The sequence below is a fragment of the Pelmatolapia mariae genome, linkage group LG16_19 (assembly GCF_036321145.2).
Source record: "Pelmatolapia mariae isolate MD_Pm_ZW linkage group LG16_19, Pm_UMD_F_2, whole genome shotgun sequence".
NCBI lineage: Eukaryota > Metazoa > Chordata > Actinopteri > Cichliformes > Cichlidae > Pelmatolapia > Pelmatolapia mariae.
Genome location: NC_086241.1, coordinates 12,459,585 through 12,473,328, shown reverse-complemented (window position 1 = coordinate 12,473,328; position 13,744 = coordinate 12,459,585). Strand labels below are relative to the sequence as shown.

At 38.9% G+C, this 13,744-nt stretch overlaps 1 protein-coding gene across 2 annotated transcripts; it reads right to left on the bottom strand.

The window, feature by feature from the left end:
• Positions 1-1,769: 1,769 nt before the first annotated feature.
• On the bottom strand, positions 1,770-13,185 carry znf148 (zinc finger protein 148). 2 transcript variants are annotated; one of them, XM_063498871.1, is made up of 7 exons: positions 13,083-13,185; positions 9,887-10,263; positions 8,878-9,003; positions 8,659-8,782; positions 8,431-8,514; positions 8,218-8,336; positions 1,770-6,672 (listed from the first exon to the last, which is right to left on the bottom strand). In XM_063498871.1, exons 2-7 carry the CDS (start codon positions 10,238-10,240, stop codon positions 5,047-5,049), a joined length of 2,433 nt encoding a protein of 810 aa, XP_063354941.1. In that variant the 5' UTR covers positions 10,241-10,263; positions 13,083-13,185; the 3' UTR covers positions 1,770-5,046. The 2 variants fall into 2 exon arrangements, with proteins under 2 accessions (XP_063354941.1, XP_063354942.1); XM_063498872.1 differs by having other exon boundaries at positions 9,947-10,263.
• Positions 13,186-13,744: the final 559 nt, after the last annotated feature.

Below are 13,744 nucleotides of genomic sequence, written 5' to 3'. Positions count from 1 at the left end.
GGCAGGTAATGCTAGTAATGATTAGCTGAAAAATGCATCCACATGGATTTGATCCTTTTTATGGAGTTATTTCCTGAAACACGTTTGGATTTCAGACTGTGGGGATGTTTTCTGAGTCTTATTCCAGTCAATAAGTTACCAATCAGATCAGAAAACACATCAGTCTAAACACATATTCAAAAATAAATAAATAACAGAAAACAAAACTTGGAGTTTCCCTGTACAATAGCACAATGAAAATATTTTACATTTTCATGGTTTAAGATGATTATGCCAAGCATTGGTATGGCCATCTTTCATCACAGTCTGAACTCTCTTAGGCAAACTTTGCTGTAATTTCTTTTAATAAGCTTCAGGAATAGTTCTCCGGGATTCTTAAAGGACATTAAAAGCTCCTCTTTGGATGTTGGCTGGCTCTCTGTGATCTGGGGAGGCCAGTCAGATTTCTCATCCAAGTATTCTTTTACTGCATGAAGACTGTGTTTTGGATCATTGCCATGGTGAGAAATAAAGTCATTACCAATCAGCTGTTTCCCATTAAAGATCAAAATCCTCAACACTACTGGTTGAAATGCTGCCAGGGCAGAGCCTCCATTGCGTCTCACAGATGGCTATATACACTGTTTTACCTCTCTCCTGGCCCTCTCTACACATACTGACAATGATTTGAACCAAACATTTAATATCTGGGTTCATCACTACATCACCCTTTCCCTCCAGTTTCCTCTTCCTTAAAAATGGCTTCCTGACAGCCACCCTTCCACCGAGACAATTTCTAATGAGGCCTCAGTGAACAACTGAAATTCAACTGAAGGACCAGATGAATCTCTCAGGTCCTGTGTCAGATCTTTTCTGGACCCCATATTTTAAGGAATAACATTCTTGGTGTTTTTTATGCCAGTCTGTGTTAGCTTTGGGATTTTTTGTAGATTCGGCTAAAGAAATGTTTTTGGGACAGACTGCTAATATTAAAGTGCCTAAAGATACAATTTAAACACACTCCTTTGCTCAGTTTTCTGTTATATGTAGACACAACACTGGTTCATCCTTTGAGTTAGGTGCCTTTTTATGCTTAAATAGAGTATAAAAGTAGCCATGTTCAGAGAACTTTCAGAAAGTCTGGAGAACACCCGCTAAACACCACTTTAAAAATTACAAGAAAGACTAAATGGAAGCAAAATATAACGAAATGAGGGGTAGCTGAAGGTTTTCCCACAGTACTGTATGGTAGCAGGAAAGCACAGGTGTATTTGATAGCTGCATTTCACTTGGGGGGAGGTCCTGTTGTTGTGCATGCTGGTTGACCTTCATGGTTTACTAGGCTCTGATAAAGGCTTACAGTGCTTGAGCAAATAGTTTGTCAGAAAATTAAGACCAAACTATTCTGATATACGTTTTTCCATATATTTTTCCACGATAAACATTAACAGTTCTTTTTCCAACGCTCTCCAATGTGAGAATTCTATGCTTTGCACTTTTATATCACTGTAAACTGAATATATCTTCAGGTTTTGGACCTGTTGAAAAAGATGTCACCGTGTACCATGATATGGTGAAAGATTTTCAATGTGTTACTGTACGAGTGTGTACCTATGAAAACAGTCTTCTGCAGCACTTCTACTCCCCTCGAATTCCCCTAACACACCATAACAAATATCCCAGCGTCTCTTTATATCTCTCTTTTCTGGCTGCTTTCCAGCAGGAAACACATTTACCCACCCACACTCAGTTTCACCAGCAGCTGCACGCCTTCTGTACATCAACAACAATTCAAGATCACATGCTGTGAATTATTTATTTATAAGGACATGACACACAACAATCAAAAACAATTTAATCAGATTGCTTACAAATCATTGTATATTGCAAAAGTCTAATCATATGGGTTACTTGACTGAAAATAATCAGCTACAATTAAAGCTGCACATTATCCATAAAACAAGTTCACTTGACCCAACAAGTCAGAGACCATGCAGAATAAACCTAACGTAAGACCAACCTTACTGTGAAGCAGTAGGCTTCCTTGTCAAATTCTTTAAAATCAAGGAAAAGTTCAGATTCCCATCTGTATTTGAAAAACCTTGACACAAACGACTTATACAGAGATAAATGAGGGTAGCGAGAATGACTGCATATGATATACTGTACATATCAGTGCTTTAAATGACATGTTTCAAAAATAGCTTTTTATCAAAAAATTCAGATCTTTTTACACACACACACGCATACACGCACGCACACAAATGAGATTTCTCTAGCTTATACAAGGACACTTATGGTCAGGTTACTGACAATAGTTAATTAAAAAGAAATATTCATCGTACTGCTCACATACTTCATTAATCTCCAATAGGTTTCCACTTTAACTGAATTCAAAATTCAAAGAACTGAATGGGGTACAATTTACAAAACCATCATTTCTATCTGTACTGTGCTTTTAAAGACTGCTTACAATAAAAAAAAAAGGGCAGCTAGTGAGGTATTTCAACCACACTATAACTTTTAAGTGATATTTTAACACAAATTCAAGACGCTCACAGCTGTTGAATGGAGGATTGTTTCTGCCACTAAGAACATTTTTTTTTACTTTAAATATGTTGAAAAGGAATTATTTCAATATATTATATGGATGATAGTTATACAGTAAAACCCATCATAATGGACATTCACAAAAATCTAAATTCACTTTGATCAATCACCAATTAAACTGAAAATATAATAAAAAAATTTCTTTTGATACAGTGGTGAGATTTCTGCAAAAGCCACATTTTCTCAGGAAGATGGACCGTTTCATTATTGAATCTCATAAATGCTTAAAAAACAAATTAACTTGCCAAATTCACTGACAAAAAGTGTTTCTTGCACACGCCTTGTCTTTCTATGGACCAAAATAAAACCTAACAGTACTTCTCAGAGCATAAAAATATACAATGTATTTACAGCAGGATATCTTCTATACATTCTAGAGGGAATGATCATTGAGGAAGAATAAAGTATTCGATGATTAACGTGGTTCTGTGTGTCCCTGATTGTCAGAGGAGCTGTAACAAGAGGGAGCTTAACATTGGTTTCAAACCTAAACTGGATGGTGCACGAAAAACAAAAAAATAAAAACATTGTTTAACACAATAGCACCTAAGACGTGAACGACAATCAACAGTGTAATGAAGTACAGAAAAGACTTAACTCATTGCCACTCCCGTTTAAAACTGCATGGTTTCAACAAGGCCCGTACAGATGAGTCTGACCAGATTCCAGCAAATCAGTGATTATCAGCAAATCTAGACATCTACAACTTAAATCTGTACTTACACACATACTGGAGAAGAGTCCGTGACATGTTAACTCCTCCCAACTACAGATAATATGTTGATTATTAAGTTTGGTGATATGTCTCTGCTAAAATCTTAAAAATAATACAATATTAAAAGGCAAAACTAAATAAAGCTCCCAGGTCTTAAAGTATGAAGGTGTGAACATGTTGATAGCTTATGTGCTTGTCTGTATTGTGCAAGTGGAACTAGTAGCCTTAGAGCGTAGACCAAGTAGAAATAAATGCATTGTGCAGGAATGACTAAAGGAAATTGTAATATTTCTTTTAAAAGAAGGCACAAAATAATAAACTGCTCATTTTAATCAAATTCTCTTGAATACAAGGGATCGTGAACTTTAAGTTTGTTTCCCTTATAAGAGCTACGTCCTTTTAAGTGATCAAAGAAAAAGTGAATTAGTTTGAATTTCTACTTAAACTAATTAAGTGGTTAGTCTCACTAATCTCTTAACAAAAAGTGACTTATACATACTGTGATAATCTAATATAAATGTACACGTGAAAAACGTCCAAACTGTGTGAACACATAGCACAACCCTGAATCTTTATGCATTTTAACAACAGAAGCTAAGAATGATCCTGCAACCATTAAATGTTTGCAGCTATTTGACGGCCAAAACCATTTTTTTTTTTTTTTTTGGGGGGGGGGGCATGGAGGAAAAAAAAAACGAAACCCCAAAACATTGCCCAAATAGCGCAGTCAGTCTATCCTGCACTAGTCATGTTTGTAAAATCAGTAACCAGAAATCCAAAAGGGAATACATTAATTCACATGATGTTAAATTTAATTTCATATACCTATTATTCAAATCTGCAAAATGGATAGTGAACTCGATCCCAGGTAGCACAAACACAATCAGTCAAATCTATCCTGTACCGTTCATTACACACATCCTGCAGAAATACCCTTAATAGGTAACGCAACTTTGTGTCACCGTGCGTGTCAGAGGACAGTTTAACTGCTGGAATAAAGAAAAAAGCTCTAAGTGATATTTTTTGAAAAACAAAAAAAAACAAAACAAAGAGCAAGGGGAAGTAGCTAAAGCAAAAAAATAAAAAATAAAAATCTACCACCGCCATGGGGGAAGGGGGCCTGATTTTTGGGAGCAGGACAAACTTATGTGGCCCCGTTTCATTTCAGCTCAGTTGAATTACAGATTTTGATCTTCAAATGCAGAAAAAAATTAACACATTCATAAGGAAAAAGTATCAATAACAGTAGGTTTGTGCAGCTCTGGACCACCCAACCCCCAGTGCAGTCGAAAAATTCAGGGGGGGAAAAAAAAAGTGTACATAGACGCAAACTACATTTTAATAAGTGTAAATATTGCATTAAGCAGCAAGTGTGACTTGATCGTTAAGTGTGCAAGGCAAAATGATTGACACAAACATTAAAAATAATGGCAATGGAATTAGAGAATATTAATCTCCTGCATTACACTTTGGTCGCTTAATCTCATAATGTACATTCTGGAGGAAGTTTGATTTTTTTTCCAAAAGGGGAAATGCTAATTATAGTATGATTATCATTTTTCAGTATTCCTGTTTAAGAAGTTTAGAACGTAAAAACACAAAATTATAACTGCTTTACACAAAGAAAAAGAAAGAAAGACCCCTCGTTTGCAGTGGGATTTGATTTGGCAAAAACACAGGAAAGACGAGATAAAGTGCCACAGAAACGATGAACAGAAATGAACGCTCCCGCCTCCATTTCTTCAGCCAAACGATTCACTGGTCGAAACGTCAGGGGATGAGTTCAGTTGAGACCTGGTCTCAGTGACTCGGACTAAAGGGAACTCTGAGAATTCTGTGCTGTGTCCTCGAACACTCACTTGTCCATTGGCAACCGTAAACTGCGAGGAGGCTGCAGATTTTGACGTCTGGAAATGAGATTTGAAGTTCTGTTCAAAGGAGCTTATTTGAAAAGTCTGTAGTATCCCTTGTGAAGAGTCAGTCTTTTTTGAGGGTGAGACCTGCTCCAGAAAGTCCTCCTCAGCTGGGGACACCGCAGAGGGAGGGGTGGTCTCGTCGCCTGAAAAGGAAAACGAGTGCTGGGAGTCCCCGACCAGCAACCCGAAGTGAGGTTTCTCTAAGGTGGACCTTAGTGGAGAGCTCATCCCTGATTTGAACCTGCTGGGGGAAGGAAACTGTTTCTCTGTGGAGAACAGAGGCTGTCCAGCTAACGTGGGGTTTTCAGAGACCAAGCTGAGGCTCTGGCTGGTCAGGTAGCTGTCATTCTGACTGGTCCTCTCCAGTGCTTGCTGGAGAAATTTGGAGTATTCTTGCAAGAGACTCACTTTCTCAGCAGGTGGCTGAGCCTGAGCACTAGATGCTCCGAGGCTCTCGACCGGACTGCTGTCTGAAACATCGGAGGAATTAATAGATATACTTGAGGTAACCTCTGTGTCAGCCACGCTGAAAGAAATGTCTGATTGCCCATTGGCTTTGTTGGAGTAGTGGTCCAACAGTGTCTGAAGAACCTCATCAGGCAAAACATTCTTGTCATGAGGAGTCTTAATCTCTGTGTTCATCGGTTGGGGCTCCAGGATGGTGGCGGGAACAGTTTCGTCGATGACTGTTGACACCACAGTTTGTGTAACAGGTGGCTGAGAGGAGATGCTGCTCGTGTTCAGGCCATAATCCCGGCTGTTGTTAGCCATTGCAGCTTGAAGGTAACGTTTCTTCTTGAGAAACTGCATCGCGTCGTCATAGTTTGTGCTGCTGGCTGCTGGTTTTGTTTGTCCTCCTTGAAGAGATTCAACTGACTCGAGTTCACTGTTGCCTTCTACATCTAAGAGGCCTTGCTTGTCCACGATCTCAAAGGTGTACTGTGTCACCTTAGTATTTTCCTCAAAGGAGGGTAAAGTGGACAAGCAAGGAGGAGTTTGTTCAGTCGACTGCTTAAGACTCCGCTTGGGGACTTTCTTCAGAAGTAGCTTAGGCGAAGTTGTTTCTTCCGAAGAGACGTCGCCATCTTGGTGTTGGTTAGCCGTTTCTTCAGGAAGGTCCACAGAGTAGTCAGCAATCACGTACTCATGTTTGACTTTGGAGGACACAGCATATAGAGAAAGACTTCCCTTTTGCTCCTCTTTCTCTTCTGTTTCTACCACGGTAAAAGTGTGCCCTTCTGTCTGGGCAGTAGTGGAAGCTCCTGAACTCTTGTCTGTACACTTTTGGCGCTTTTTCTTGGGCAGTGAGCACTCTTTGGCAACAAAGGGGGGCCCTAAAGAGTCTGCTTCACGTAAAGGTCCGACTTTACCGGCAGTCTTGTTTGCCTTTCGCTCTCTGTTCTCGTGACACATTCTTCTGTGCTTTAAAACCCGGTCTGTTCTGGAAAAGTACTGCAGAAAGAGGACACAATGCATTTATTTTATACATGTTACACAATAACAAAAAAAACAAACAAAAAAAACCCATCACGGTTTATTAAAGCACTTTCCACTTTCTGTACTTTCATTAACTATTTAACCAGTGCACAAAACAGCTGAACCTTCATTACTGGCTCTAATATTGGGTTATCTATAGCTGGGTATATATGACTGCTATTTGAGTTCACAATTTTACTCTTCCTGTCTACTCTCTACAGCCATAAAGGTCTTTAATATGAGCACTAGTGATAGTGTTTTCACACCAAATGTGTTTTTAATCACACAATCTTTTTAGCATGGCAAAAAAAGCTGAATGCCAAAAACACCATTTAACCAGACTAAGTTTTAAGCCGACTATTTTTAGTCTAAAGGTCTTAAACACAGCATTTAGAAGTTTAATGGGACTCAACAAATTCACAGAAGCTGAACTACTTTAAAAAATATCTTGTGTAATAACTGTTTAGCAGGCATTCCTATCCTTACAAGCAAATTGTTAACATGTCAGCAAAGAATTTTAGCCTGACTAAGCAATCAATGACAGTTTACACTGCAATATTTAGGGTTTGTGTTCTTTTGTGATAAGTCAGTTAATGGAGTCAAAATAAAAGACAGAAGATCATCCTGTCTCTACCTGCGTTTTCTTGAAATAGGGTGGCGTTTACATAGTGCATTTCTAGACTTACTGACCACTGAAAGCGCTTTACAATCCTCATCCTTTTTCCACACATATTCATACATGTTTTATATTACAGCCAACCACTGTACCACATACTATTCAAATACACAAATACAGCCACACACAGGAGATCTTCACACTTGTAATTCATCTGTTCAACTGATGAGTTTGATATGTTTGCACATTCTGCTTTCTTTTCAAAGAAAATTACAAGCTAGCTCCAAATTAACTAAAACGCGATACTAAAAACTACGTGAGAATGATCAGTCCACTTACTGGCCAGAAACAGGAAGGTGCTTAAGGTCTGGACAACTGGACTACACTGAAAATTCACTCCTAAAGCCATGATTATGCGAGATTGTCAAGTTGTCATCCCTATTATACTGTTTTGAAGTCCACCTGAAGTTTGGGTTGCATGGAAATGGCAATATTGTACAGATTGTGTACTCTGCCACATCCCAGAATGCAAGAAGGTATTTAGCTAGAACCTCCCACTGACCACCCTTTTCAAAGGGTCTCGGTGTGGTTGTCAGCAGCAGAGCACACATCTTGACATCTGCACAAATGAACCGCACCAAGGGGAAAAATGAGCCAGAGCTCAATTTAAAGGGACCACAGTGTCGTTGTGAAATAACCCAAAGAAAACTAGTTCACAAATTTCTTTTTAAAAGTCAGTGAACAGAAGACCAAAAAACCCCAACACATTTTAAGTCCCCTTTGTCTGAACCAAAATGACTGAACTAAAGGTTTGAAATAGACCTTTTATGTCTGTCTAATTAAAATATTTACCAATTTTGGAGCTTACAAGTACACTAATTTACAAGCAATCAAAAGAATAGTACCTGGTGACAATAGTCACATTGGTAGGGCTTCTCTCCACTGTGAGTCCTTTTGTGCCTCTCCATGTGGTACTTCTGGATGAACCTCATCCCACACTCATCACAGCGAAAAGGCTTCTCACCTAGAGACAAGTATTTAAAAAGAAAAAAGTTCAGGCTAACATAACAATAATTATAATAACAATTGAGAATTTTGCCAAACTGTTTGTTACTCACCGGTGTGGATCTTCTCATGTCTCTGGAGAAGATATTTCTGAATAAAGCGCATGTCACACTGGCTGCACTGAAACGGCTTCTCACCTAGGTTTTCAGTAACATATATGAAAACCAGTTGTTTTTAGTTTTTAGCTTCCTTTGATGACTGAAAGATCCCCTACTGTCAACATATCTAATTTCACAGCAACATGTTTTACATATTTGTATACATGCCAGGCTTATTCATACCAGTGTGAATGAAGACATGCCTCTGTAGATGGTAGTTTGTTCTGAACGCAGCATTACAGTGAGTACAGACGTGACACTTGGGGTTTGGTATGCCCAATGAGCCATCGTCATTGATGCTGAGAATCTACAAAGGGGGTAAAAAAGAACACATGTAGTGTTGAATTTTCACAACCGTCCCTGGTATTTTAAAAATATAAAAATTCCACAGATGGAATTCACCTTTGCTGGTGATCGCTGCTTCCTTTTTTTCTTCTTGGGACACATCGTCAGATCCTTGATTGCCTTTTTGTCTTTCTTTATATAGACCGCTGGCTCAGACAACTTCAGCTCCTGCTTGATGCTCAACTGTAAAAGTAGGACCATAGTCATTTAGACATTGAATATCGCACATGACCTATTTTAAGGGCCACCCAGCCAGCTACCACTTTATCCAGGTCAGACAGGTGCAACTGGGCAAGCAGAGCATAATCAACCAATGTGAGGGCATCTCACCATACAGTTGCCTCAGGCATAAAATACCAGAGGGAAGCCTCAGCCCCTTACAACCCAGAACAGGCTGAGAGATTACATCTGCCAGGTGGCCAGGGACAGCGTTTTCAAATCCTCTGACTGGCATTTTAAAATTTACGTAGCCACTTTTCAGCTTTCTGAAAATAACCCGTCTGTAATAATTACAGACAGACAAACAACACAAACCATACAATTCCAGCTCTTAAAGTTCCTAAGGAGAAGCAATGCTTTAAACCTGTCCCTGAGGGTGAATTCAGATTATCCTCATTATGCTGTATTCTTAGAATAAAAAATTACTATTTTAAAGTTCACATTTGCTGCAAGTTTATTCTGATCCAGAAGATCAGAGTGTACAAATATACTGTTTCTGAATATGAACAAGTGGGTCAAAGTGACAGAAAAAATAAAATTAAAATCTCTGTCATTCATTAAAGAAAAGAAAAAACACTAATGCGAGCTCCCTATTTTTGACCAATTTTTAGGAAAATTCCGGCACCTAAAATAACTTGTGTGAAAGTAGTTAGCAGTATTAGCAGCTAACTAACAGTACTTTTTGTGTGTTAAAAGAACTGATTGCATTGAACAGTCCAAAATGTCAGGCTAAGTCAGCATAAAATGCATAAAAGCAAACTCACTCTGATCAAGTGGAGACTGTAGATGCACTCACAGAAATGAGCTTATCAAAATCTGATCTACTTCTAAACCAGCGTGAACTCACTGGCATATGAAGCAAGCAGGGAAACTTATTCGTGAGTTTTAGGGGGAAATGCTCTCCCACCTCGGCTCCTCCCTCCTCTTCTCCTCCACCGCTATTCTTCGTCATCTCCTCCTGCATCATCAGCTGCTCTGGAGGGACCAGGTCGTGAGTGACCAGCGAGCTTCGAGTCAAGTCCTCGTCGTCGTCTTCGTCGTCGTCATCCTCGGCCAGCAGAGGGTGGTTTGCCAGCGATCGTTCCCCGAGTGTCATCACCACCAGTCCTCCTCCGCTGCCCAGGCCAACTCTCCCTCCTCCGTCTATTCCTCCACTGCTGCACTTCAGCAGCATGCCTTCCAGTTTGTCCTCAGTGTTCATCTTACATAGAGTAGCTCTTGAGTCTATAACATAAAAACAAAGAAACACTGTTACAAAAAAACAAATGTAAAATATACAAATTGAGTAGAATGTATTTAAAATAAAAACCCAAAAGGGACATAATACAACTGCAAACTATCATGGATGAAATAATTATATCCACCAAGATCCCTTTTGTGACCATGAAGGCTCACTTTCCCAAGCATGGATTAAGTCTATTTACAGATTAGAACTTGCTGCATGTGAGTAACTTTTAACTGAGTTTCCCATAAGTCATGGTTACTTATTTTTAAACGAGCAAATCGGCAGCTCTTTTCAATCCCCACAACACTGAACCAAAAATAAATATGAAAGAATATAAAAATAAACACCCATGGTGGTATGAAGCCTGGCAACCAACAAAACGAGCTTTAGGGCCCCATTAATAAAACTATCTTAAGTATGCTTAAAGAGAAAAACCTGTTAAAAACAAAACAAAAACAAAACCTTACCACAGCACAGAAGTGACCATACCTCAAATCTTAAGTCTAGACTGGAGCGATTTTCAAAGCCACTGGTGTACTTTACAGTTCTGTAATTCTATCCAACCCCAGTCAGTGCAGGAGCAACACATTTCCAGGCTGCTTGTTTGGATTCCTCCACCCGCTATTTAGTCCACTGGATAATATTTGTTGTCTGGTTTCACTCTCCTTAACCACCACTATGAGCCTGTTCTCCAAAGAGTTTGCTTTTACCTCTTGCTTCACGGCTATCTCTGATATTTGTAATAGTATTATAAGGAGAACCCTCCCGAGGCCACTGCTGGTAATTTAAGCTGACTTCAGTTTCATAGATTACAGAAGAAAATGAGTTACTTATGAGTTTATTAGAAACTGCTTAAGCAAGGCTTTTTGTGTTGAGCATCTTTTATGAATCAGACATTAGTTCACTATTAGGAATGATCCGAAAAGTCAACATTAATTTAAAAAACATTTTTGCATATTAAGCCTGAGGATAGGTAGCAAGACTGTTGTTCTACATAGTCACTTATATTTCAGATCCCACTGGTTTTTATTCACTAAAAACACACACACAGGCCTAACCAAGCGCTTAAAAATTAACAGCTACCTCACCAAATTTAAGACTTATGACCTTAAATTAAATTAAGAAGAGCGATTGTGTGGGGGGAAAACCCATGCCATTGCTCTTCTGAGCAAATTGTCAACTTTGCAATAGCATCAATTGATGTTTGTTGTTCTCCAACAACTTGACTTGAAAATTTTAAAGTAAAATGTTATAAGATCTGTTCTACAGAGCAGAGCAAAAAAATTTTAATTCTGAAGTCCACTTTTGTCTGACTACCTTAAAAAACGTGTATTTCCAATTGCGGAGTGAAACTATGAAACCATGAAAAGAAAGATTTACACTACACCACGAACAACAGACTATTTAAATCTATTTACATAAAGAAAATTCTTGCACACTAAGTCAGATGAGCTGTATCTTTACTGATCTGTAGAAATTGGCCAGTTTAGCGTCTCAGTTCAAAGCTGTTGTGCTTATTTTCTCTCTTTTGTTTTTGAGCATGTGAACATATGAAACGTGCCGCCGTCTGTATGTTTACATGCTTGTGTTTTGACGTGCACAGGTACGCTTGCATTCTGCCCTTCTTCCTCCATTTTTTTGCCTTCATTCAAGTGTAGCAGTTATGATTTTATATATTCTAATTTAAACTTTAAACTCTGTTTTCTAATGTTTTAAAAGAACCACAAGTATATGTAAAGTGATAAACCTAAACCGTCAAACCATAAGATTAGTATATTTCTCACAAACACAGCTAAATATCGAGAATAGATTATTTCAATCAGCCACCACAGTACAATATACTGTTGTATTACGGTTGTATTACGCCGATGTTATTCCGAGTTACATTGCACTATCTGATTAGATGGCTGACTAACATGAAAATCATTTGAGCTCAACCTGGCAAAAAGCTAGCTACCGCTGGACTTGTGGACCGTTTGGTTACAGGTTTGACGCTGTTCCTAACACAAACTGAACAATGAAACAGCGGGGCCGATAAATATCTGTCAGGGTTTTAATACACACTGACAGCCACTTAGTACCATATGCAAACGCACTCTCTGTGTCACTTTGGTTAAGTGGCTTTAAGTCGCTTGCTAGATAGGCAGCAAGCTAGCTAGCTAGCTGCGCTCGTCAAACCTCAAAAACATTCATAACAACAGCAGGAGAAAACACAGGAAGACAGGCGACGGCGTCTTCAAATTAAAAGCTTCCTCAACGCTTTACGTAAACAATACCGGAACAGGCTTTTAAGTATTTACCATTCCCATTGAAAAACAAACTGTGTAGTTCGTCTGAACCTTACGAACTCGTATTTTTCTCAACCTTGCAATATAAAGCGCATTACTTGGGACTTTACCTTGAAGGCCCAGAACGGAAGTTCCAATATGCACGCACCTACTTCGCGAGCATTTACGGCCTATTTGAAGCTAGTGAGCTAACCACTAGCAATTTGCTGCAAACATTGGTCTTTCTCCTTTGATATAACATTCGTTTGCAACTGCATCTTCATAGCTGCGGTACCTCCTTATATGTGGCATTCAACAGCAAATTTAAGCTCACACTAAACGACACGTGTGACACAGAACACAACTTTCCCTTACTTATTAGCAGTGATAACTGGCTTTAGCTTCCTCAGTCACTCTGCTAAATAGGCCACAATCTTCACAAGCTAACGTTCGCTAACCACCTTGTTCTCTACCACGACAAACAATAATACGCGTGAGTAGTGCGTATTTGATATGAAAATAATTGAAAACTTAATTTTATTTCTCCTTACCTTCGCGTATTAAGCCAGTTTAGCTGTCATGATTCTTATCCAAGACTACAGTGCAGTGATGGTGTGCGGAATAATCAAATACACCATCATCAGGACATGGAAATTTAAATCTGTCGCCATCTAGTGGTGCACGGTGGTATTCGAGGTGAACGCTGCGCTCCTCATCATGCAACTGATAATGTCCTTTCGGTGCCCTACTTCTGCAGCCTAAATGTTCATCAGTGATGCCTTAATAGCCCAGTTATTTCTAGACTTTGATCCCATTATTGTTTTGCACCTTTTTTGGAAATGGCAACTTAAAATAAGCGCGCGTTTTTTTTTCAGTGATTTAATGTCTTTGAATCGCTTGGGTGGTGGGTAACCGTGATGATCTGATAGGAATATCATGCAGAAATACACGACCTTTTTCGGGGGTTATTAACTGTTGCTCACATTAAAAAGCTGTTTAATGCAGTCATCTCTTCTGTCATGTAGTGTTTGTATTTTCTGAATAAAACAGACTCCCAATTTCTTAACGTATATCGGTCATATAGGTTTAAACATGGATATCTTGCATTTTATGTGAGGAAAGGCGCATATCCTCTAGCCTTATCAGTTACGACCTTGTCTTAATTAGCCCAGATGGAATATACGTGACAAGAGTTTTTGATGGCATTTGCAGA

Coding starts and splice junctions, on each gene's coding strand:
- znf148 (XM_063498871.1), bottom strand. CDS start 10,240: ATGAACACTGAGGACAAACTGGAAGGCATGCTGCTGAAGTGCAGCAGT. Junction 8,337..8,430: donor ACATGAGAAGATCCACACCG/GTGAGTAACAAA, acceptor ACTTGTCTCTAG/GTGAGAAGCCTTTTCGCTGT. Junction 6,673..8,217: donor AATGTGACTATTGTCACCAG/GTACTATTCTTT, acceptor CTCTTTCTGCAG/TACTTTTCCAGAACAGACCG.